Source organism: Clupea harengus, chromosome 12 (assembly GCF_900700415.2).
Source record: "Clupea harengus chromosome 12, Ch_v2.0.2, whole genome shotgun sequence".
In the NCBI taxonomy this organism is placed as follows: Eukaryota; Metazoa; Chordata; class Actinopteri; order Clupeiformes; family Clupeidae; genus Clupea; species Clupea harengus.
The window spans coordinates 10,723,921-10,749,231 of NC_045163.1; the positions used below are offsets into that span (position 1 = coordinate 10,723,921).

General features: G+C 43.5%; 2 protein-coding genes across 8 annotated transcripts in view; both read right to left on the reverse strand.

Moving 5' to 3' along the window:
* Positions 1–474: 474 nt before the first annotated feature.
* On the reverse strand, positions 475–10,137 carry LOC105890253 (metal transporter CNNM3). 6 transcript variants are annotated; one of them, XM_031577704.2, is made up of 10 exons: positions 8,372–10,137; positions 7,711–7,854; positions 6,957–7,115; positions 6,093–6,262; positions 5,268–5,364; positions 4,639–4,769; positions 4,281–4,419; positions 3,771–3,835; positions 3,391–3,414; positions 475–2,833 (listed from the first exon to the last, which is right to left on the reverse strand). In XM_031577704.2, the coding sequence occupies exons 1-8, from the start codon at positions 9,786–9,788 to the stop codon at positions 3,786–3,788; spliced, it is 2,307 nt and encodes a 768-aa protein (XP_031433564.1). In that variant the 5' UTR covers positions 9,789–10,137; the 3' UTR covers positions 475–2,833; positions 3,391–3,414; positions 3,771–3,785. The 6 variants fall into 6 exon arrangements, with proteins under 6 accessions (XP_031433564.1, XP_031433567.1, XP_031433565.1 ...); XM_031577707.2 differs by having other exon boundaries at positions 4,293–4,419; positions 8,372–10,136; XM_031577705.2 differs by lacking the exon at positions 3,391–3,414.
* Positions 10,138–12,660: 2,523 nt separating this feature from the next.
* LOC105890268 (metal transporter CNNM4) overlaps positions 12,661–25,311 on the reverse strand; it is a 29,409-nt gene continuing 16,758 nt past the window's right edge. The window contains exons 5-8 of one of the 2 annotated variants that reach the window (XM_031577309.1): positions 20,674–20,770; positions 19,637–19,726; positions 16,971–17,146; positions 12,661–16,709 (exon numbers count right to left, since the gene is read on the reverse strand). In XM_031577309.1, the coding sequence (XP_031433169.1) occupies positions 16,167–16,709; positions 16,971–17,146; positions 19,637–19,726; positions 20,674–20,770 (906 nt within the window). In that variant the 3' untranslated portion in view covers positions 12,661–16,166. The remainder of the gene's footprint in view (positions 16,710–16,970; positions 17,147–19,636; positions 19,727–20,673; positions 20,771–25,311) is intronic. The other variant, XM_031577310.1, reaches the window with a different exon arrangement.

The following is a 25,311-nucleotide window of genomic DNA, read 5'->3' on the forward strand; positions in this document are numbered from 1 at the left end:
ACATTCATCCTAGTTGGTGAAACACAGCACTATAGGCACCAGTATGGAGTGAAATCCTTTTATGTTGTCTAAAATAAATGTCTTCATTTTCTCTATTCCTCTTTTTCTGCTTTCATTGAACAATCTCAGCAGGTCACATGGCAGCTCCTTTAGTGTGTGAGGAGTTAAACTGGAGTTTTCACTGCTGGACTGGGCTGCAAGCAGGTATCATTGTAATGTGATTAGCAAATTGAAATACATGTAATCAACAGAGCATATAATACTACTCACAGAGCAACATAAAAGATCGCTGCCTCTCTGCAGGCTGCAAGTCATTTTGGAAACGCTTCTTTTCGCCATCTAGTGGACATATGACCTAGTACATCTCAAATACAGATGAAATGAACACACTTCCACCACTGCACAAAACATTTATGCTGAGTTGTAGTTGTAACTACTATGTAAGATGATTTAAAAATGGGAAATGCATTGGTGTTTTTTGTACAGGGTTATGTTTATTTCTTATCAAACAGTTGAGATTGAAAGCATTCGATGCAAAGGATTGATGCACTCATTGTATGCATTACAGGAACACAAATCAATTAGAAGACTCTAGAACAAGGAAAAAGAGAAGCTTGTCAGAATGATACCTATACATTAACCTAAACATGTTCCCTGGTAACTGCACTTTATTCTTGTACCTGAAAAACTTTACCTAACAGCTAATTTTTATTTATAGTCTCTGTTATATATAGATTCAGATTTTTATATACAGCGATCCTTACCCTACCAAAATTCCCAGCATTCTCCTGTAAGGTAGCACAAGTAATGGGTTATTTTACAATATACATTCATTCATACAATATAAATTGGCCTATACAACTGCACATACAGTACAATATATATATATAACAGCTGAAAAATATTTACTTGGAATCACATGGTCATTCTCAAGAAAACAGTTCTTGACGTTACTCAAAGATAAGAGAAAATGACTACTAAAAAAAAAAAAAAAGAACAAAAGGAAAAAAGAAAAAGAGTACATTCTTTTCCTGACGAGAAGACAGCTGGCACCATGTACATGAACTTTTTGAAACATGGTTAAATGTCTACAGGCCTCAAGCGCTGTGGGAGAGGTCTTTAGTGAATAGAGAAGGTTTGATGCTACAATGCACTTTTCCTGAAACATGTCCTTTAAGACTAAACACTGATGAATGTGTCTCCCACTTTTCTGCATCTCTCTCTCTCTCACACACACACAAATGGGGTTGGAATGTTTAACTTAAAGGCAAAACACAGCCGATGATGATTGGCAGCCCAAATGTATGGCACAGTGCTGTCTGAGATCATTATGTTACAAAGGAAAAAAAAAAAAAACAGCAATAAAAACAAAAACACCCACATACAGAGATGATGACAACCTGACTCACTCTGATGTCCCAAACCTTGGAATGGATTGTAGATTCATAACATAACACTGGCACAGAGGGAGAAATATTGGCAAACAACCTTGCTTAGAGACTAGAGGCACCTAGATGTCAGTAACCAAAACAAAACCAAAAAAATGCCGTGGATTTTCACAAAGGCTTCCTGCTTACAGGACGCATGCATCTCTGAAGCTCGTAGAAACAAATACTACTTTGGCATGTTGTTTTCCTTTCTTTACAGCTAGTGTTCATTTTCATTTTCATCTAGGCACCAAACATCATTGCACTGAAAAGTTTACAAAACAAAATCAAGAGCAAATAAAAAGAAAAACAACAAAAATCTTATTAACATGATGTGATCAGTGTGCCTGACCAGCGCCAGCATGGCTACCTTCAGTAGCTGGAGATGTTCAAGGACGTACCAGTCGTTTTTTTATTTATGAAAAATAAAGTTGTGCACATGCAGTTGTGCACAGAAAATGAATGGATCTGCCTCAGTCGTCTCATTGCTTGAACGCACGCACGCATACACACACACACACACGCGAGGAAGCAGGTCTTCAGTACAGAGCCTTCAAAAGTGCACATGGAAAGTTTACAATACAAACTGAGGATGCAATGCAGGGCTGCTTCAGAAGAGATAAACAGGAGCAAATTCGACTACAGAACAAACACTTAACATGGAATTCAAACACAACAGAACTGTATGACAGGGTTAACTTTGGCACACATACACACATCAGAAGCTAACAGAGTGAAGACAGTAGAGATTAGTTTGGAAGAGCATGTTTCTGCAAAGAGCGGATTTGTTTTGTCCTGTCAGTGTGTGGAGTGTGCTTGCAGCATAACGACTTTGAGCGTGTCAGAGCAGTTCCTGGTGCCTTCAGATTCTGGTCTGGTCTCTGTGTGTGTGTGTGTGTGTGTGTGTGTGTGTGTGTGTGTGTGTGTGTGTGTGTGTGTGTGTGTGTGTGTGTGTGTGTGTGTGTGTGTGTGCTGGTAAGGGCGGGAGTGTCTAAGTTCGATCCTCCATAGACGAATCCTTTGAAAGATGGCGGTGGTGGCATGTGTGGGTAGGTAGGGTGGTTGGGTGGGGAACAGGTGATTGGTCCTTCGCAATCCATCAAGGAAAAAACATAGGCCCTCAAACTGTACTGCTCTTGAAGGCAGGAGTCTATTCCACTGCCTGCTCCAAAAATAAAAAATAAATAAAAATAAAATAACCCCTCTTACCTGGCTCAAATGCTACATTTACAGAGATAAACAACTGATTTCTCTTTTTTCTAGTCTCCTAGTTGTTTTCTTTAAGAAAATGTAAAAATTAAATTGATTCGTTTAAAATCGTTTAAAAGTTTTGGCTAACTGGGGTTGAAGGGAGTTTCAGCTTCGAGTCTCGTCTCCAGAAGCCCCCTCCTGGGTCCGGCTCGTTCCTGGGGAGTTGGAGGTAAGGGGGAGGATAAGAGGGGGGGGATAAGAGGGGGGAGGTAAGCAGTGAGATCATTATGACCAATTGCTAACATTCAGCAGACTGTGGTTATTTAACTAATGAAACTAATGTCTGTCATGTCTGTGTGGGTGAGGTACAACATTTTGTCAACAACCCTGAAGTAATATACTGTATGAAGAAGTAATATACTGTATGAAGAAGTAATATACCGTATGAAGAAGTAATATACTGTATGAAGAAGTACTATACTGTATGAAGAAGTACTATACTCTAAGTACTGTTGAACTGAATTTGCAGCACCACCAGCTCCACATTTCTAGGGTGTTTTGAGCTATGCGCATGCATACGCATGAATCTCTGGTGTGTTTGAAAGAGCATAAATGAGGACCTCTCATCTCTTCCTATCAAGGTCAGCAGATGCTTAAATAAACTAATAAAATGTAGCACCTCAAAAAACCAAATATGCGAGCAGCTCTCTTGTCAGAGAGGAGCACGTCAGAAGACACACACACACGTTTGGTGAGGGTGTGCCGGCCTTACCTTACTCTCTATCTCCTGAGGGAGCTCAAAACAATGAGAATGCAAACGGAAATTAACCCACAAGAAAATAAATGATGTGAAATTCATATAACCTATGTTATGGAAAAGCAAAACATGATATAAAAACATGCGAATTCAAGTTCCCACAGAAATATCAGATTCAATGTTTTTTGAAAAGTACATATGCATATGCTTCTTTAAATGCAAATTCCACACACTGATTTATTGTGATCCGCTGTGTGTGTGTGTGTGTGTGTGTGTGTGTGTGTGTGTGTGTGTGTGTGTGTTTCCCCCTTGAATGTGGAAAAGCATTCAAGATAAGCTTATAGCATGTGAACGTCAAATAACATGCTACTGAGTGATCCAGCACTCGCAAATACCTCATGCAGACAGTGCTAACCGAAGTTCTCGATAGTGTCAAAGAATGAAAAGTGAACAGGAAAGTCTACAGGTGGCAGAGAAGAAAGGGAGAGGGAAGAAAAGAGAAAAAAAAAAGAAGAGAAAAGGTCAAAGTTCAAAGTAGACAGAACAGGAAGAAAACTGCATTGAAAAAGCACCCACTTTCTGATCTGCATCTGAAAATTGTACATTATGTTCAATTGTCCTTAAATTACATTTTACAGTTCTATCAAGAAAGAAAAGTAGTCAAATGTGAGTTGAGTAAATGACTAGAATGAAATGAAAAAAATATTATTACTTTTATGCTATTGTTTAATAAAATATAATGAACATAAAGTAGCAGTTAGCATAAATAATAAGGAGGATATCTAGCGCCTCGTGGCAGAGGCCACAGAAATGCTACGGAACAGAACTTTGCTTAAAAAATAAACACACAGCTCTTTACCAAACTCCCTATAGCTCCAGCCTACATAGCTAAGATGGCGGCTCACCCTTCCACGTACCTTGGCTAGTGTTCCTCTCATTCAGAAGCTTGGTCTGGCTGTTGGGCAGGATCTTAATCTCAGGGGGTTCGGGGCTTTGGGCGAAACGGGATGCTCTGAGGGCATTCAGATACTGCAGACGCGTCACCTAGGGAGGCAGGATGGAGGGGAGTGGTGCAAGTGAGACATAGACTTGGGTGGGTCCTAGCTGTGAGGTCATTTATTGTAGTTTTTTATTTTTATTTAATAGAACTAAGAGAGGAACAAATATACACACTCACTCCTAAGTCGTTTTGGACAATAGCCCCTGCTAAATCTCTGAATGTAAACCTAAATGTAGGCAGAGGCCATGACCTCTTGACCTTACCCGGATGAACTGCAGGTCGGTGAGGGCGCGAACCGTGTAGTCTGGGCAGTAGCTGGAGGGGCTGGTGGCGTCGCCCACCTCAAAGGGGTCCCGTGGCGAGCTACGGTGGGTGGAGACGGGAGACTGGTGCACTGGGCAGATGAGAGAAGGCAGACGGGGGGGGGGGGGGTTACTTCTTAATCATGAGCCCAAACATATCTGCAGGTCCTCAGGTTCTACAGGGTAATTTCTGCCCCATTTTAACCCAGGGAGTCAGGCTGGGACACTCTTTATGTGAGTCCACTAAGACTTATTCCAGCATATAAGACAATATGAACAACTGGACATTCCGATGATTCAGTGGAAGCTCTGTCCCAGGGTGAACTAGTTAACAAATAGAGCAATGCCCTAACAAATGGAACAATAAGGCCTTAATGTAAATGTGTTCATCTGAAAGTTACACCAAGACACTTGAAGATAACGTACAATTCAAATGTGAAACGAAAGGTTAATTTGCATGCATTTGAAAACAAAGGTTTGTAGGAATGTGTCTTACAAAATACAGCACAGATGCAGAATCCCCTATCAACAGTACAAGGTGTATCTGAACAGGGTTAAGGAACACAGACACATGCATTCTCTCAGCTCACCTGAAGAGGGTGCTGTTAGTGCAGACACACCATAGTAGGTGAAGGCTCCATTCTCAAACTTCAGGCCCTCTTTGCCAATTTCCACCTCGACCCTTCCCTAGCCAACCACAAAACACAGGTCAAAATGGTGACTAATCAATACAGAAATATTAAACATAGTTTGGCTACTGATTTTCCCCTTTTTTCTCATATTTCCACACCTCTGCTCACCATTTTTGACTGTAATCATTACTAAGCAAACATATTGTTCAAGTTAGTTTGTTAGTTTGATATTCAGGTATTAAGATACTTCCATCATCCAAGAGAGCATAGCCTTTTGGGTAACAAACAAATAGCATGAATTATACACATATAAACTGAATGTGCCTTCAACAATAATAATGTACCATGTGTAGTTCCTACTGAGTATTTATCGGGTGAATTCAGAGCTAGGCAAGTACAGCAATGCTTTAGCAAACATCATACACGGTCCTAGAGGACTTAAATGTTCTACCTCCAGGTCGAAATTTAACTTAATTTAAATTTAGCTTGCTTTTTCAAAGCAGATTTCTACCCTGAGGCAACTCACAACACTTTACCCCTGCCATCTCAGCAGCACTAGAGGATTCCAGGTGAGAGGTCTTTCCTGCCGCTGGGACCAGCTGGAGGTTCAGCATTGAGGAGAACTCAAACTGGGAGCCCTTTCACTCTGCCATGGGTCCTCTACTTCCTGAGTCAATGCTGCCAATAATAAGCTAATCAATATGGCTGCCACAGAAACACTGAGGAGGGTGTTTACATTCTGATCCTACCTGGAAGGTGTTAGCTCATCTCTGGCCTCCATACCTGCAGCAACAGGATGAAGTAGTCCACCGGATGGTTTCGGGTGTAGAGGTAGTGGTCGGGGCTCAGGCGGTTGGAGGGGTCAAACTTGACCTCTTGGTTGACGCTGGGGTGGCGCAGCAGGTGCAACAGCACCTTCTCAGACATGCGCAGCGGGCTGAAGTGCTCCACCTCTGAACACACACGAGACAGGAGACGAGAGACAACGCAGGTTCCCATCTACATTTTTTCATCTTCTATGAAGTGACCAGCATACAATGCAAATCTATGTAAAGGTCAGGTACTTAGCAGACGCTTTGGTCCAAAGCGACTAACAAAGGCCTCCTGCATTGGCAGTGGATCAAACTCTGGGTCAACCACTGTACCATCAATATATATAGCATTGCTGCCTTCCAAGTAGTGTGTGTGTGTCTGTGTGTGTTTGTGTGTATAATATATATATATATACTGTATATATATGTACCTTTACTCCATGTTATAAGTTTTCCTATGAGTATGTTTGCTTACTGGGTATCATTTACCAATTTAGCATCTACCAGTTGACCTACAGGAACACAGTTTACAGATGAGTTTGCCAATAAAGAACCTTTCAGACTCTGGCAATGTAAAGCATTTGATCTGAACCAGCACAGTAGAGTGAGAGCAGAGGCCTGGGATACACGCAGGGATACAGACCCTCACAGCCACACATACATCTATTGAAGGCCAGGGATATACTGATAGGGTATAGAACTATATACTGATAGGATATACAATCTGGCACACACACACAGGGATATAGAGACCCAGTCTCACACACACACACACACACACACACACACACACACACACACACACACACACACACACACACACACACACACACACCTCTTGAGAGGAAGCGGTGGGTTGCGAGCAGCAGCTGTGGGGAAGTGCGGATCTTGGGCTCTCCCTCCGGCGTCTTAAAGAGGGAGAACTCCTCGCTCATGCTGCGTGGCTCCAGTGGGATCTCCAAAGGAGGCAGAGGACGCTTGACCTTCAGCTCCACTGTGTGTGTGTGTGTGTGTGTGTGTGTGTGTGTATGTGTGTGTGTGTGTGTGTGTGCGCGAGAGGGAGAGAGTATGTTTGTGTATGTGTGTGTGTGCGTGTGTGTGTGTGTGTTTGTAAGGAAGTGAGTGTGCATATATAAGTGTGTGTGTGACAGGGAGTGAGTGTGCATATGTGTGTGTGTGTGTGTGTGTGTGTGTGTGTGTGTGTGTGTGTGTGTGTGTGTGTGTGTGTGTGTGTGTGTGAAGAGGTTTGGGGAAGGGCATAAGGAGTAGACAAAGAGAAAACACAGAGAAGAATAAGAACCTTATCCGACACAAGGTGACCACTGGCTGCAACTGAAACAAAAGGACTAAACTCCACCGCATGCATTACCATATAACACATATGTGTTACACAAGCTGTACCGATTAGAAGTTCAACATTTTCTGAATATATTTGATATTTAAAACGTGTAAGTCTATACAAGGCGTGTAAGTCTATACAACTGAACTGAGACATACACCAGTTGGACAATGTAAGATACAAAGTTTCCATTCCTCCCCTGCACTCTCTCTCTCTCTCTATATGTCTCACACACACACACACTACTTACTGTAGCCATCAGACTCGTCCAGGATCTCAGACTTGATAATCTCCTCAATAACGTCCTCCAGGGTGACCACCCCCAGCACTTCATAGAAGGGGTCCCCCTCGCCCTCGTTGTTCACCTTCTGCACGATGGCCATGTGAGAGTTACCTGGGGGAGAAAACCTTATTTTATTCACTTTATTTTTGATTTACTAACTCAGGGCCAGATAAAAAGACAACACATTCCACAACATTAATAGCATAGTAATGACCGTCCACAGTGATGAAAACACATACAAATATTTGTTCCAATGTTTACAAAAATAAGAGGAATATTTTGTGTCATTAGAGCCATTATAAATACTTTTTTTTAGGACTAAATGAATCGACACATTAATTTGTAAATAGAATTTTTAAGTAAAGCACGTAAGGTGGAAACATTACTAGTCACAAGCATATGGCGTGTACTTGACCATGTTTGAAACTTGAGCAAGATTCTGAATGCATCATACATGCCACCTGAAGCTTTATCAATTTTGCTTTACTAAAGCGGCACCACAACAACACATATCCAGCCCATCTGTAGTCATCACATATCAAGCACATAGCTATATTGTTTGTGGCAGAGGGGGTGCATTTGGAAAAAAGTATATAATAAAAAATACAATTTTTTTTTTTTAAAGTACCTTTCTTAAACTCCTCCAGCATGGCGTCCAACTTCGTGTCATTGAAGACAAAGTGCAGCGGGTGATTGTAGAACTTGGTGATGGTGGTCATCGGGGTGCAGTCGTCGGGGTCAACCAGGGCCAAGTCCTTGACATAGAGGATCTCAATTATGTTGGAGCGCTCTTCCTCGTACACAGGGACCCGCGTGTAGCCGCTCTGCATGATCTCCGACATGGTACCGAAGTCCAACACGGAGGTGGAAGGAAGCATAAAGCAGTCTTTTACTGGGGTGAGGATGTCTTCCACGGTTTTGGTTCGGAGCGCTCCACGGCTAAACTCCTCTTTGACGAACTCATTGTACGGGTCGTTCACGTTGGTCCTAATCATCTCCATGATCTTCTCCCGCAGGCCGTACACGCTGACGTCGCGTCTGAGGGCCAGGTCCAGCAGCAGCCCGAGCGGACACGACAGTGGGCATGTCACGATCATGCAAACCTGTGCGAGCCACGTCAAGCCCGGTGCAAGCTGGAACCCGTACGTGGAGCATATCACGTGCGGCAGCAGTTCTGCTAGCAGGAAGATGAGAATAGCGCTGGTGAACACCGCGGGCGCGATGGAACCCAGGGCCCGGTAGAACAGCACACCGAGAACGGAGTGGCCCAGAGATGAAATAAACAACAGCGAGCACAGCAGGAAGTTCCCTCTCCTGCGTACGGGCTCCAGGCGTTTCGCTGTTCGTTTCTCATTTTCGGAACCACAACTGTGTAGCACGTACAGCTCAGTTGGGTCAAGCCACAGCAAGCTGATGTTAAGACCTCTAAGTATCGCACAAGCAACTAGAAGAATAATTATTGTTATCGCCACTCCCCAAGCTGGAATGTACTCATGAGGCAGCAGGGGTTCGGTCAGGATACGCAACCTATCGGGACCAGCTGAAGCCCATTTGTGGCCTTGCCAAATGCACAAGTGATGGTAAATCAGAATGGCATCCTCTTCCTTGGATGCGGCCGGGATGCTCTTTTCCGCCTGGACCGTTATTAGTCCACTATACGGCTCGTCCGGCCCAAACTTCCCAGAAATCTTGAACGCGGACGAGTTCCGTCGCTTCTCTTGCTCACAAGGATCCGCTGCGTCTCCGATAGCACCTGCTTCCCCTCGCGCAGCTCGTGCGAAAGCGACCCACGGCCAAGTCCCATTAAGGTAGGTGCCGAACAATCTGAGCTTGAAACTAGACCCGTACGGCGCCGAGATAATCCTCTCGCGCATAAACACCTGATCTTGGGGGTTTTCCAGTCGGAGCCCCAAAACCTGCGGGGCTTGTTGGCTGGACGCGCCGAACCCGCAGAGAAACAATATCATCAACAAGAAACGTAAGCCTGCAGAGCTGACCACCATATTGGAATTGGGCAGCTCGGTTTTGTGTGAATCACGTGACATTGCTCAGTTTTGCAACTACCCTCCTACTTCTGTTTTACAAACCATACAAAACTTTGCAGAAAACTGGCATACTGTTATCGCCATATTGGATCTAAAATGGCACGAAGCGCCCTTCTGCATTTGGGATGTTTTGAGCCAATATGGGTTCAGTTTTCGTGCAACCGGAACTACTCATCATCAATTACTGGCCAATAGGATCTTGTGATTCTTGAAAAGCCAATAAGAGAAAGGAAAGTCAAGCGGTGACACGCCCATATTCACCATATTCGGCAACGTAGACAGACAAACAATTCTGTCGATTGTCATCAATATTTAAAGAAATTACATTCAAAATCTGAGGTCCGAGTTAGTTACAGCCTGTGAATGTTAAAAAAAAAGCAATGACAAACTCTTGGCTACAAATTACACATTTATATTTTTAACGGACTGCTCAGTTACAAATTAACTGGGTGTAATAGTCTACAGGCCACTCAGAGAAGGATAAACGTGTCAGTCGACGTAGCCTACTGTTTGCCTACATATCGGAAATAAATTACATACTCGACTAGTATTTGAATGAGGACAATTATTATATTTTGTAGCAGAATACCACATGTCTGTCTCTGTGAAAACAAAAATGAATTCTGAATAATGTTCCTCGAATGATTCCGTGGCATGATAGACGTCAATGAAGACCTTGTTGGCATGGTTGTCACTCTTTCACTCTTTTTGGAATTGCCTAAACTTATGCATTGATTAGAATAGTTGGTGTAACTGCCTTCACACAAGAGTTTAAAGACTAGCCTTGCCTATAAATGACTGGTAAAGCCCCCTGTACGGTTTAGGCAGTGTGCTATTCAGGCAGTTTCTCTAAAGGAACCAATCACAGCAGCAGACCACACTGAATGGTACACACTGATCCCTGAATTCAATTCAATTCAATTTTATGTATATAGCTCCAAAACAATAAAATGGTCTCAACAGTACAGTCAGCCTTTGCCTTCATTTCCCACCAGTTCCAAAAGCATCACGTTGTTAAAACTGGATGCTCTTGGCATATCATTGATATCCCTCATAGAGCATTTTGGATCAGAATGAGATGATTACCCCCCCCCCCCCCACTTAAATTGTCTCGGCAACTTAGAGGGTGTTTAATGAGACTCTATCCTGCATACAGGGTTGGGAAGGTAATTTTTGAAACAGGTTACAGATGCCCGGTTAAAAATGTAATAAGTCATGAAACTATTTCATTTACTTTAGGTTATGTATTTCATTTGATTACTTTTGATCACGTTTTGATTGGCAGGCGAGAGGTGATGCAAATTAAAAAAAGAGAACCCATAAACAACAATGCTCAGAATTTGAGTGCATACTGCCTAGCGAATGGAGCCTGTCTACTCGGCGAAAGATGCAAAGCAGCAGAATGAATGTTACATTTCAAAGTATTTTCAATTTAATTACATATTTTTTAGATTACAGTTGCATTTATTTAATAATTTAATTACGTAACTCTGGTACTCGTATACCCTACATGTGTCATCATCTCCAGACAGATGATTTCCACTGATCCACAGTCAACTCAGAGCTGGGTCTGCAATGGATCAGATTCAATTCAGTTCAATTCCATTTTATTTATATAGCACCAAAACAAAAAAAATTGTCTCAAGGCGCTTTACAGAGCCCATCCCCAGAGGCCGCTTCTGTCTGGGTCTGCGTCATGTGCAGTGGCCTCAGTGCTAAAGGTAGTTGTTTAGCCCACAAAGTGAACAAAACACAAGTGAAGCCTGAAAGGCACATCCAAAAACATCACATGGAGGAGGAAGTGCTTCTGCTGGTGGGGCGAGGTGGTGGCATCACTAAAGCCTGGGGTTTAGTTCACAATGATGGACGGAGAGATAATGTTGTTCCTGAGGCCTACTGGAAGTCGCATTGGATAATTTCACATTTCAACACATTTCAATATCTCAAGAACTGCTTAAGCTAAAATTTAGAAATGTAGTATGCTTAGACTTTATAATATTCATAATCACTACACAGGTCACAAAACCACACACCGTAACTTACAGGCACTGCTTCACAACCTATTAGTGTTCAGATGCCACATCTACAAATTATAGTTCCTTACATTCCAGACATACAACAGACCTTTTTTGTCTACTGTTGCCGTAAACATTGTTATTAAAGATAACACACGTATAATGGAAAATATCTTCTTATTTCACATAATTCTTGCTCATTCTTTGACACTATGCGGCGGTCATATTATGCGCTGGTATACGGTACATGTAGGTTTAAGCTGTCATGTTTGCCACTGATCTAAGTACCTCATGTCTGAGGTTGTCACCTAAAGAGGATTAAGAGACCAGTGCACCAATATTTGTCTGACTGACTTTCAGACAGATACACAGCAGAGAGATTTCAGTTAACTTATGACTTCAACATCAATCAGATCATGGTGTTGAGGGGGAACACTGAAGAACAATGTATCAGTACTCCCCCTCCACACACACACCCGTCTGAGCTGTGGCGCTAACAGCTCTCTTAACTGACTGAGCTGTGGAGCTAATTATACTATAGAGCGGCTCCAAAGAAGCTTTCAGGGTTTCTGATACCAGATAGTACTCGTTCACGACCTAAAGTACAGTGTGTCAGTCTCTGCCAGTGTGGCTGCACAGGCACCAGGCTAGGGAGCGAAGGACAGTGATGAGCTACATAGTATATGTGGTTTGTTAGTGCTGGCAAATGTTTCTCCCAACGAACGTCAAACAACTACAGCTCTAGGAATCATTCCTTGCTGTTTTTGTAATGAGTTCAACCTGGTGTTGATTTCAAACTGACATTTTGTACCTACACATGATGCACAGGAACACAAATGCAAAGGATGACAACAGTATCTCCATAGAGAAATATATCTCAGATTTATTGTCCCTCTTATTCAGAACTCATTAAATAGTTTTATTTTTTAATATAAAACAGTATGTACACTTTCCTTTCTGTTGAGCATCTGTATGTGTACAGTACGTGTGCTCGCCAAACATCCTTAACAGGAACTAGAACAAGGAAAACCCAATATTGCTGCTTGCAATACATCAACACAGTGATTCTCATAGTATAACGACCAAACACTTCAAATCCACCATTAAGGAAATGGTTTAAAAAAAAAAAAAAAAATTAAACAAATACCCTACAGAGAAAAAACATATCTTTGTATATTGCATCAGTCCTTACAATAGACAGATAAAACTTTGTAACTGTGATTCTCCCCATGTACTTCTCAGTCAATAACAAATGGTGTGGATGTCTTTGTCTATAACACCTGCTTCACACTATAAATGAGAGTCAATGGAAGACGAGAATACTGAGGCAAGCGCGTGGGACCCAGGAAAGACTATATGGTCTAGTGCCTCCTGGTCCGCCATCACTGACCTCAAAACATTAACTGACGAAACCCTGGGCCAGTGGAAAAAAAGACCCAGTGCCCTCTGAGAGCTGTTTCGAAACCTTTGACCCCCCCCTTCCCATTTCAGTCTAATCATCAAACTCAACTCGACTCAAAGGAGTGTGTGTGTGTGTGTGTGTGTGTGGGGGGGGGGGGGGATTTCTAAGCTGCTTATTACCAAATTTGGACTAGTGGTGACCAGCATTGAGAAGCCGAGAAGAATTTAATTAATTCAAATCTGCAGGCGAGTGCCTCCCCCACACGGGTGGGGGGAAGAGGTGAATTTGTGCCCAGGTCTTCCTGGGGGTGGAGGCTGAAACTGGCTGAATTGAGGAGGACAAAAATAAAGTGCAAAATCCTCTGGCCAATGTGGTCTGGCTAACCGTTTGAATGCAGTGTTGCTGATTTAATGGTGTTCCTGTAACTTTGGTCACGATAACACAAGTTCAACTTCGGAAAAGTCACTGATCCGCTCAATGTGCTGTCCCACATTTTTACAGACTAAAACAAACTGAACTCTGTGATTGGAAAAGACATGACTATAGAGGCATTGTGTGAGTATTCTGTACGACCTGTTAAAAAAGACACCTTCATATTGCTTCTCTTTTCGGAGCCCTTGGATAGGCCTCAACCTTCTAGAAAAATCTCTAGAACCAAATAAATATTCAACTATTTGACCATTTGAAATGCTACAAAGACAAATAAATAAGTCAATAGTGACATTAAATAATAAAAAAACAACAATGTTTGCCTTGCAAAAGTATTCCATTGGGTGATTTTTTTAAACTCCTGATCATATATGAATGGAAGAACTTTTTACATGGGAAAGATCCCAAACAATCAGGCATGCACCACACTACTTAGCTTATTTAAACATAAGATTTGAACAAAACACTTCACATGATTTCCTGCAAAAATAAAATTGAAGTGGATGACTGAGAACAAGTGCATGACTGTGTAACTGCATAACCTACCAGTGGTAATAACATTAGCTTTCTCAGATCTCTTAATGGAAGGGGCTGGAGAGCATCTCATGCTGAGGTGACGTTCAACTTGGCGAGGCAAAGTTCTCTATGCTACATTTACTTAAAGGAAACTGGTCCTCCCTTGTGAGGATAACCTGTATATTGATATAAAAAAAAAGGTCCTCTGTGCTACTGTTGCTGAGAGAAAACGAGATTAGTTCTCTGGAGGATACTGAAAAATAACTCTCTCATGATGTAGGGGACACGTTTGCGGTGATCACATAGAATGCTGAGGAGATCTGGGACAGTAGCAGTGGTCGTCGTCTCAGAGGGTTTTTTTTCACAGTGAAGTTCGTGTGTCACAGCACGCCACCAGAGCCACAGTTGTTGACCAGTTCTGGAATGTTCTCTCACAGCCACCCGCTACTCTGCGAGGGAGGTTGCAGACATTATTGACGCATTCTTCTCAGCAATTCAGTCAAAAATAAATTACATAAATAAACACTTCAGTACACACACACTTCTAGAGAGATCAGTAGAGAAGGTAGTGCTTTGTCACAGTTCAGTAGTAAAGGACATGTAAGCTATAGGTAGGTCTGGGTAGTGGAATAGATTGGTCTTGGTATACTGACTGCGGAAGTCTCAACTGAACACAGAGAAATAAGCAAAAACAAATAAACAAAATAACAGAACGGAAATTATGTCAAACAGTAAAACCGTTAAACCTAGGCATATAAAACATACTGAAAGAGTGCCCAGGAAACAAAATCAACATATGTACAAATTAATTTAGGCAAAATAAATATATTGTAATTCTAAATAAATATTTGTATATATTCATATTTAAATAATTTATACTTCATATCTGTAGCGGAAGTTGGCAATTGAAGCCAAAGAGCAGCCACAGCTACATGACCTTTCACCTCCACAATCACTTCCTGGGGCACGGAACCGGGAAGTAAGGCTCAGACAGTGAGGTCAAAGACAGCGCTGTACAATCCAACCAAAACACCATTTGAAATTATGTTTTTGACTTCCTTATGTCACATGACCACTAGTCACCCACTTTGGAAAAAGGAGAACATATGTATGCAGTAATACATACTTCATAAAGCAGTTGACAATTCAATTCAGACTCCTTCAACGAACTTGTTTTTGTTTGTGCGCAGGAGGGTTTTGTGACACTGAGCAGAAACCACTCCTGTCAGCCAGTAGGAATCACACATTTTCAAATAGCTTGTGTGTGCTGCTTATCAATCTGAGGTTCATCAAAGTGCATAAGAACTTCTTAATCTCTACTTCTGTATGGGTGCAGTGTCTTACAATTTTGCTACATGCCACATACACATCTACCCAGAGGTTGGGAAAAGAAGAGGTATGTATATACAGTGTGTGTATAGCCAACCCAACATAAACCATCTGGGCCACACACACACAGACGAGGGGATTTCTCAACTAGGCCATCCCAGTAAAGGATCCTTATGTGAAGGTGATGCTGGAAACCTTCTTCCTTCTCCACAGCACCCCCTCCTGGCTGGACCTGCAGCCACACACCTAACCTTTTAGTCCAGGTCTTGCTGCCTTCATAAGAGGATAATCCATGTCGTCATCTCCGCAGGAGACAAACATAGAAAAGAGTAAGGGAAGGTGGAAGAGAGAGTTAAAGGGGATATAAGAGAAAAATGAGGGAAACGGGGAAGTAGTCAGTAGTAGGTTGACTCCATCTAGTGTACACTAACTCTATCCAGTGTACACTAGCTACATGTAGTGCACACTAACTGCATAGTTGTACACTCATACTCTAGCGGGCAATGACAAAACAAGGTTGAATGCATGCCTACAGGATGAGATGGGTGAGGATGCATGCTACCTTATCATAGTTTGTGTGTGTGTTGGTATGTTTATAAGACTATGTGCGTGTGTGTGTGTGTGTGTGTGTGTGTGTGTGTGTTTTGGTTCTCTTTGGATCCCCCTTCCCACCCCATGTGACCTGCGTCATATGGTGCTTTCAGTGTGTGCGTGTGTTTGCAGGTGGCAGAGCGGGTGCGGCAGGGGCGGAGTGTGTGTGCGCATGCTGGTCGGCCCGTGGCTGTGGCGTCGTCCAGCCAGGCTGTTCTGGTTGGAGTTCTGGTTCCGGTTCAGATTCGGGGTCTGGTTGTTGAGCAGCGTGCTCGTCTCATCCAGGCTGTTCTCCCGACGTCCTGCAGGCCGACTCCCGCTGGTCCCCATCGTCATGGTAATGATGCTGGGTTTACTGTTACTGGTCGCCGTGATGACAGCGACGGAGGCTGTGGAGCTGGTGGTTTTGATGGTGATGTCAGACGCGGTTCTGGTTTTCGCAGTGGTGGAGCCGGAGGTGATAGTGGTTGAGGGGGAGCTGTTAGAGGTGGTCTTGGAGTTGGGGGGTGTGGGGGGAGGTGGAGGCGGAGGTGGAAGCAGGGGTTCCAGGGCCCGCGGGGCGTGGCTACTCTCAGGAGACTGGGGGGTGCTGTCCAACCTGGAGGCCAGGAGGCCGTTCTGGTACTGAGCACGGGTCACCTGGGATGGATAGACAGAGTGAGTGAGGGCGAAAGCGTGTGTCCAAGGAGAAAATGATCTTAGGGTTTATTGTGTGCCCTTTGACCTTTGTGTTGAGGTGTGAGTGAGCTCTTAGATGTTGTCACACACTCAAATTATGGAATACTTTACTGTGCCAAGGTTTGGATCGGCTAGTTCATCTGTGTGTCTGACTAATCCAGGTGTGTGTTTAACTGTACCTGACTAATCCAGGTGTGTGTTTGCGAGAGCGGAGGCTCCTACCATGACAAGCTGCACATCACTGAGGATGCGGACGCTGAAGTCGGGGGTGTACAGAGGGGAGGGGGCGTTGTTGAGCTGCGTGTTGCTGCCGCTCACCGACATGGAGTCCACTCGCTCCGTGCAACTCAGAGACGCCGACCGGTTCAGACCACTCAGATGGGACGGGCTGCGGAACTCTAGAGCCATACACACACGCACACGTAGCATGTATGTAAACACACACACATGCACACAAATGAGCGCACACACGCACACAAAAACATGTAAGTGCCTATTCACAGCTTCACGGTGCATGTGTAAAGCTTTAAGCTCTAAACACTCACTTCCAAAAGAAATCAAACACACATCCACACACAATTAATTTGCGCATTTCACCAGCACACTTGTATAACATGCAAATCACACACAATACAAACACAGAAAAGGCTCACAGACTTACACACATACAGGGTTACATTCCCATGTCTGCACACACAAATAAACTCACACTTAAAAACAAACACATAAAATCGCAGTAAGCTGACATGTGCACTCATATGGTGAATTGGTAAATATAATGACAGCAAATTAACCATATGCATGATTGAACAGGTGTTAGTATGAGTGACCATGGAGTGATCACAATGACACAGATGACCCCAGATAGTAGGGCTGAACGATTTGGGAAAATAATCTAATTGCGATTTTTTACCAAAATATTGCGATTTAATATGCGATTTTTTTTTAATCCTCTTTTTTTCCCAGCAAAACGTAATGAATGATTTAAATATGACCAACACAATATTAGATACATTTAGTGTAAAATATTCTTTCCCACATTTTACATTTTTATTTAACTGATCATTACAGAAACAAGAACAACAAATTGGTGGCTTTGCCACTGTGCATTTAAGTAATTTAAAAAAAGTCATTTTAAGTATAAACACTAGGCATGCACTTTTTAAACACTGTGTGCAAAATGTACCATCTTAAAAAAAAAAATACAAAAAAAAAAACTTTTTTTTTTTTTTTTTTAGACCACGTTTTTTAATCGCGAACGTTGCAGTTAGAAAATCGCGTTCTATCATATCGCGATTAAATCGCAAATGCAATTAATCGTTCAGCCCTACCAGATAGCCACTAACTCTGGCATGGATCCGGCCCTGATGCGGCCCTGATCTGGCCAGAGTTAGTCACTATGCGGGAAGAGACATGACCATGAGGGTGTGAGTCATGTTGTGCAGGGACGAGGCAGAAAGCGCTTCCAGAAAAACAAAGTTGTGTGTTCATCAGCCACTAGTGATTCAGCTGCACGACACCAAGTGGCCGGTTTGACCAAAGATCACACGGGAGCGTGGAAACCTGGAGCAAAATTTACCAGTGAGCCAATCACGCCCTGATCCTGCCGTCGTCAGTCTATTGCTCAACGTCAACAAACACGGCCTCGGGCAGCCTCCGGGGACACATCCGCAGTGTCAAATACCCAAACACACCAAGTCCCGTGCCAGCACCGTAAATATCTGCCACACCGGACATGCCAGGCAAAGCAGAGATGCCAAAGAGAGCTGGGTTGGCAGCCAGGCCGCTCAGAGATGCTGCCCGAGGCAAATAGCACCAAGGACCAAGGTGGCAGAGGAGTCAGCACATAGAGCTTGTGTTCAAAACAACATGCTGTGATCTTTGCGATTTTACACTTCAATTGATTCCCTCTGTGAAAATCAACACAGGCACAGCCAGTATAGCCCAGCATGCATTGCGTTAGGTAAGCTTAGGTTTGTCCAGCCCAACTGCTGTTTCTATGCTCAGGGGGTTCAGTGATGCTGCGTGTGTGTGTGTGCTTAACATTACACAGGGCCAGTCTGCTGAAAGTGCAAGAATGAGCATGATTGGAGGATTGAGAGGTGGTGGGTGGGGCAAGGATGTGAGGTGGGGGTAGGGGGCAAGGTATTGGAGGTCTCTGGTGTCCAGGGCACACTTCTTCACCAGAGTGTCCTCCAATCATAACAGAGAGCCCTGGCCAGCAAACGGTTCTCCTCCTTTCTCTCCCTCTTCAAGTGCCACCTTACACTCTTGTTGTGGACGCATAGCAGCATGAAGTTACATGCTCTCACACACACACACAGACACACATAAACTTGAGACCTAGTGCTGGCTCAACCCTAATGAATTAGTAACGTAATGAACTTACTGCATGTCAGCAGCCTCACACACACACACAGCCTTACACACACACACACACACACACACACACACACAGCTACATACATACAGCCTCACACTCGCAGCTATACACACACACACACACAAAGCCACCACACAGACACAGCTACATACACAGAGCCACACACACACACACAGAGCCACACACAGCTACACACACACAAAGACAGCCACACATGCACACAGCCACACACACACAGCCAGCACTCCCATGCGTGCTATGGCCTACGTGCTGCAGCCTGTTCGCTTGACCAGGGCTCTGAGAGGTATGGATGAATGAACTGAAGCTAGTGACTTCTGGGAGGAAGTGAATGATTTGTGGTTGTTGTTATGGTTACTGTGGTCATTGGTGTTGTTGTCAGGACTACTCTACGCCCCCCTCCCCTTCAATCCCAGGTGTTAGGCGTGAGGGGAACCACAGGTGCCCCAGATGAGCCCGCCCTCCCCCCACCCGACGGGGGATTTACCTGGGAAGCGTGAGAACAGAGAGAATCGCTTAAGAGAGAGGCGCCGCGGCTGAGGCGACACCACCGAGGGAGAGAGAGGGGGGGTGACGGCTAAGGGGGGCAGGTAGACAGGTGGTGGGGGGGGGAGTAGAGGAAGGAATAGTCAGACATCTCATATACTATCACAAATTCACTGAATCCTGTCAAAAACAAAAAAATTAAACTGATTATTTTTTTTTTTTAATGATGATTAGGTATTGTTTTTTTTCCATGGAAGCTTCAACTCATTTCCTGACACGTGACAAAAAAATCACTTATCCACGGTGTTAATGTGTAAGAAGAGAGACTAACTTCTGGAAGTACAATGTGGCATGTAGGTTGTGCACAGTAATGCATCAATGCACACACATGTAGACAAACAGTACAGTGACAAATGCTAAGCACAGAGAACCTTTACATCACTCTTACACCACGAAGGAGCCAGAGACAGAAAATACAACAACAGACATCTAAAAAGACACTGAGAGAGTGAGAGAGAGAGAGAGAAAGAGAGAGAGGAGATCTAGACATAAGATAAGAAACAAAAAGAGACAGAGAGAAGAGACAGAGAGCGAGAGAGATACTGCATTGCTCCAATAGACTGGTATTGCAAAGTACAGCCACTAGGTGTCACTGCAGTGCACTCTTGCATGAAACTTCCCTTGGCCATACAGGTGTAATACCAGAACAATGAAAAACATAACATCCCTAAGATTAAACATGCTGTATTCTGACCTAGTCCATGGCCTTTGGGCAGGGACACACCCAATTTAAAGCTATCTTCATGCAACTATTACAAACTAACACTACTGCTAATGCTTTTCCATCCATTGCTTTGTAGTGAAATATGGTATTATATTATAATATGAATATAATCTAATCTAATGTTATTATATATTGTAACTTTATGTAAAATCATTCATAATGTCGTAAAAGATCTGGGTGTCCTGACTCTGTGTTGGTGTTGGTGTGTGTGTGTGTGTGTGTGTGTGTGTGTGTGTGTGTGTGTGTTGACTCACCTAGAGAGGGACTGGAAAGGGCCATGACTCCGTAGTAGGAGAAGGGCCCTGTCTCAAACTTCATGTTCTCATTCCCAGCTTCCACCTCCACACGACCCTAAGAACACACACACACACATTCAACAGCCGGCCACATATGGCACATATAATATTTTATGGAGAGAATTTACACGCGCATGCGCGCCACACACACACACACACACACACACACACACACACACACACACACACACACACACACACACACACACACACACACACACACACACACACACACACACACACACACACAACAATATTGACTGACAGGTACAAACACATTGACATGATATAGAACACCTGAGTATGCAGACACACACTCAAAGGAGTTTGTGTAAGAAATCTGTATATATACAACACACACACCATATACAACACACACACAGCAAGGCCACATCCTGAATGAACTCTCTGCTAAACGGACATCAACTCAGTCATGACCAGTAGTGTGCTCAACCACACTAGAGTAGGACAACCTCCTTAAGCCAGAACACACTAACGAAAAGGATTCTGTGTGTGTGTGTGTGTGTGTTTGCAGCTCTGAAGAATGGAAGTGTGTTAAAAATGCATGAGGTGAAAAAGAACACGCCGCTGGTCCAGAAGGTGTGACAGCATGAAAACAGCTGCGTCTCTTAACGGAGACAATTTTCACTCCACAGTGTGTGTGTGTGTGTGTGTGTGAGAGAGTATATCTGTTAGTGTGTGAGTGTGTGTATGTGAGGCCAGTGTGTGATCCTTTTCTCAATGAAACCCTGTGTGTGAGTGAGTATGAGTATGAGTGTAAGTGAGTGTGTGTGTGTGTGTGTGTGTGTGTGTGAGAGAGTATATCTGTTAGTGTGTGAGTGTGTGTATGTGAGGCCAGTGTGTGATCCTTTTCTCAATGAAACCCTGTGTGTGAGTGAGTATGAGTATGAGTGTAAGTGTGTGTGTGTGTGTGTGTGTGTGTGTGTGTGTGTGTGTGTGTGTGTTAGTGTGAGGCCAGTGTATGATCCATGTACCCTTATTGTCTGAGGTGTGCATGTTGTGCATGTTTTGTGTGTTTCCTGTGTGTTTGCCTTTCAGTGAGGCACAGTGAGATTAATTCCGTCTGTTTTTTCCTAACTGAACTAATTTTCATTCAGAGGGAAACATCTTATAAAGAGCTACATGCTGTTGTGAGCTCAGCCAGAGTGCAATGACATCCGCCTGCCATGCCTACTTGCGTTACACATTCTGTGTGTGTCTGTGTGTCTGTGTGTGTGTGTGTCTGTGTCTGTGTGTGTGTGTGTCTGTGTCTGTGTGTGTGTGTGTGTGTGTGTGTGTGTGTCTGTGTCTGTGTCTGTGTGTGTGTGTGTGTCTGTGTGTGTGTGTCTGTGTGTGTATGATCTAAGGAGACGAACACTGCTCTGTAATGCTGAGGCTTCATGTAAGGCATTTCCCATGAAAAATACATGCACACTTCACTGCGGAGCAGCACTGAGACTGCAGTGTGTGTGTGTGTGTGTGTGTGTGGTGATGTAGGAGGACCTATGGGTCAGAATATACCCCCTGAAAGTTACACAAGATTACAAACATACCCCCAAATATCATTATTACAGTTCTTACAGTACACATTACTTACAGTGGTTCTGTTCATGTTTGTGTTGTGTTTTTACACGGGATATATTGCCTGTCTGAGGTGTTATGCGCAGTGGGTGGTGTGTTTTCTGCAGCGGTTTGATGTGCAGGTGCAATCTCTCTTCAGTGTGTTTGGTTTTGTGTTTGGAGTGTGTATCACGTGTGTCTACCTGATCAGTCTGAGGTGAATTAATCTTCTTTGTAAAGGGGTGTGTGTGTGTGGGGTGGGGGGCACTGACACCTTCCCCTAAACTGTCCCTCCACCTTAACACGCCACTGAACACCAACACCAATACAGGTGCTGCCTCTTAATTATTGACATGTATAAACCAAGAGTTTCACCTCCGCAGAGTTTACACCCCACTGCTGCTCTCTGTCTCATCCTCCAGCCCCCATTACCCATGATTCTATGCATCTGGGCTTGGCCCTGGCCACCACACAGACGTATGAATACTGCATCAGAGGGAGGATAGGTGACAGAGGGCGGTGGTTCGCTGACATCGTCGTGGCGATTCAGGGTTTTCGTTTCACAGAACAGGGCATCAGTTAGCCATGGTTAGCCATGCTTACATCATTCTGAAGTCACCTCACACCATCTATGCACACCCCTACGCAAACACACACATTCTCCCCACACACTCACACAAGAACACACACATGCACACAGACAGTAGCACATAGAAAAACACAAGTGCAAACACACACACAAAAACACAAGGATGTAAACACACACACACACACACACACACACACTCACACACACACACACACACACACTGACACACACACACACAAACACTCACACACACACACACACACACAGTAAGCAGGCGTGTTGTGCTCATGTTGCATGACATGTGACCCCTGTCATTTAAGCTGTCTCCCTCTCCTCACCTCTGGTGTCAACCTGCAAAAACGCTGTTACTCTTAGACACCTAACCCTTACAGACCACTAACCAGGTAAACAACAAACAAACAACTAATAAACAAGCCAGCTAATCGGCAAACCAAACATCTAATTTATCAACAAACGAACCAACTGTCCAGACACAAACAACTGCCTCATACACTTCAAGAAAATCAAGACAAATCCCTATTGCTGAGTGTTATTATTGTGTCCTTTTGCCCTTCCTGTGACACTTTGAACTAGAGAACCATGTCAGTGTTCCCAAAGCCATTCAGCCACATCAAGGTCAACTCCTGAGCTGACAGCACATGCAGCCTGATAAACATGAGAACTGACCTGGGGGCTATTCGTCGTAGCTCGCTAAGCGGTTTAGCAAGCTAATTTTCAGGCTAAAATAAAAAACGCCCCTCTTTTTGGTTCGTGGAAGCAACTTTTGATAAATCACCATAGTTACATATCGATTAGCACTAACCTGCTCCAGGGCAGGCTAACTTAAGTGTAGCTGGATAAGCTTGCCACACCCCCAGAAAAAGGAGGGATCCCATTGACCAAGGACTGATATTAGAGTTAGATTAGCGGAGGGATAGAGTTCTTTGCGATCGCCAACATCCATTATTCTTGTATGAGCGCTACCGATTCAGCCGACAAGGAATCATTAATTTACAAGACCTTCTCGAGTCATTTATTGCAAACACCACAGTCGAACATTGACTGTCTTGCGCTTTTTTGCGAGTGGTACATTTTTGTAGTGTCGGTGATGCGGAGAACAAAGCGCTCATAATTATATGAGTGTTATTAGTACACCATAGCATATCATTATTGTAGAAAATGATTAAGGTGGACTCATGATAAGAATAGAGAGAAATACAGACAATTTATTTTCACTGCTTCAATTTATTGCATTTGTTATTAATACATTTAGTCATTTAACAGACGCTTTTATTCAAAGCGACTTCCAAGGAAATGTAAAACTACATCGAGGAAGGAGGTGAGGGGATTTGAACTAGCAACCATGCAGATTCAAACCGGTAGAGGAAACCTCTGTGCCAGTGGACATATGCCGTCAGGTATTCATACATAGATATCACCCTATAAACATCCCAACACACCTTGCTCTCACAGCGGTGGTGGTGTTGAATTTTGCCATGATTATGGTCTTGTATTCTTCATAAGCGTTCATGTTCATCTCCTACTCGCCAGCGGAGAAAAAAAGAGCCCTTTTCTTTGAGTTTAGAACCATTATACCGTTAGAAAATCATGGTTTTGGTGATCGACCTTTCCTGCCTTTTGAAGTAGGACGTGCACGCGCAAATGCCATGATAACTTTAGCCTGGTTGAAATTAACCACATGATTAGGATGCGGATCAGCCGTTAACGAACCGATATTTGCTGTTCTCAATCAGCTCGCTAATCTTAACGGGCTAAAAGGCCAATTGATTAACTTAGCTTCAATCCTACGACGAACGTACCCCTGGGGAATCCAGGATACAAACAAATAAACAAACACACCAAAACAAACAAACAAAGCCAGTCACTCAAGATAATATCTCTACAGGCTTTATCACCCAGCATTCAGAAAACATGGGGCCAGAGCACAGCACCTACCACACTCAGAAAGCTGAGATGCCTGATGATCTCCACTGAAATGGAGAAAGGAGTAGTCACCCCAAACCCCAAACCTGGGTCTATAGGGTAACAAACAAGACTTTAGATATCAAAGTGCCAGACGTATTGGTACGGCAGTCAGAGCACATAGTCAACTGTACTGATGGCACTCCATCACAACTGCACACTGCCATCACTGTATAAGGATCAGTGCTGATGACAGACTCAACAGACTGCCAGTATGTGCAATGGGTCAATAGGTGTCAATAGTTGAAAGAACAATGCAGGTAAAACATGAAGAACTGTGTCTACATGTAATGCCAGAGATGCAGCCCAAACACCTGTCTTTGAGTGGACAGTATCAGTCAGTATATTTTTACCAAAGGAGGGGGTTAATGTTGGGCAATGCAAAGGTCTACTTTATCTATTCCTGACAATAATAACAAAGTGTATAATAATGCTGTATAAGAATGCTATAATTGTACATAACA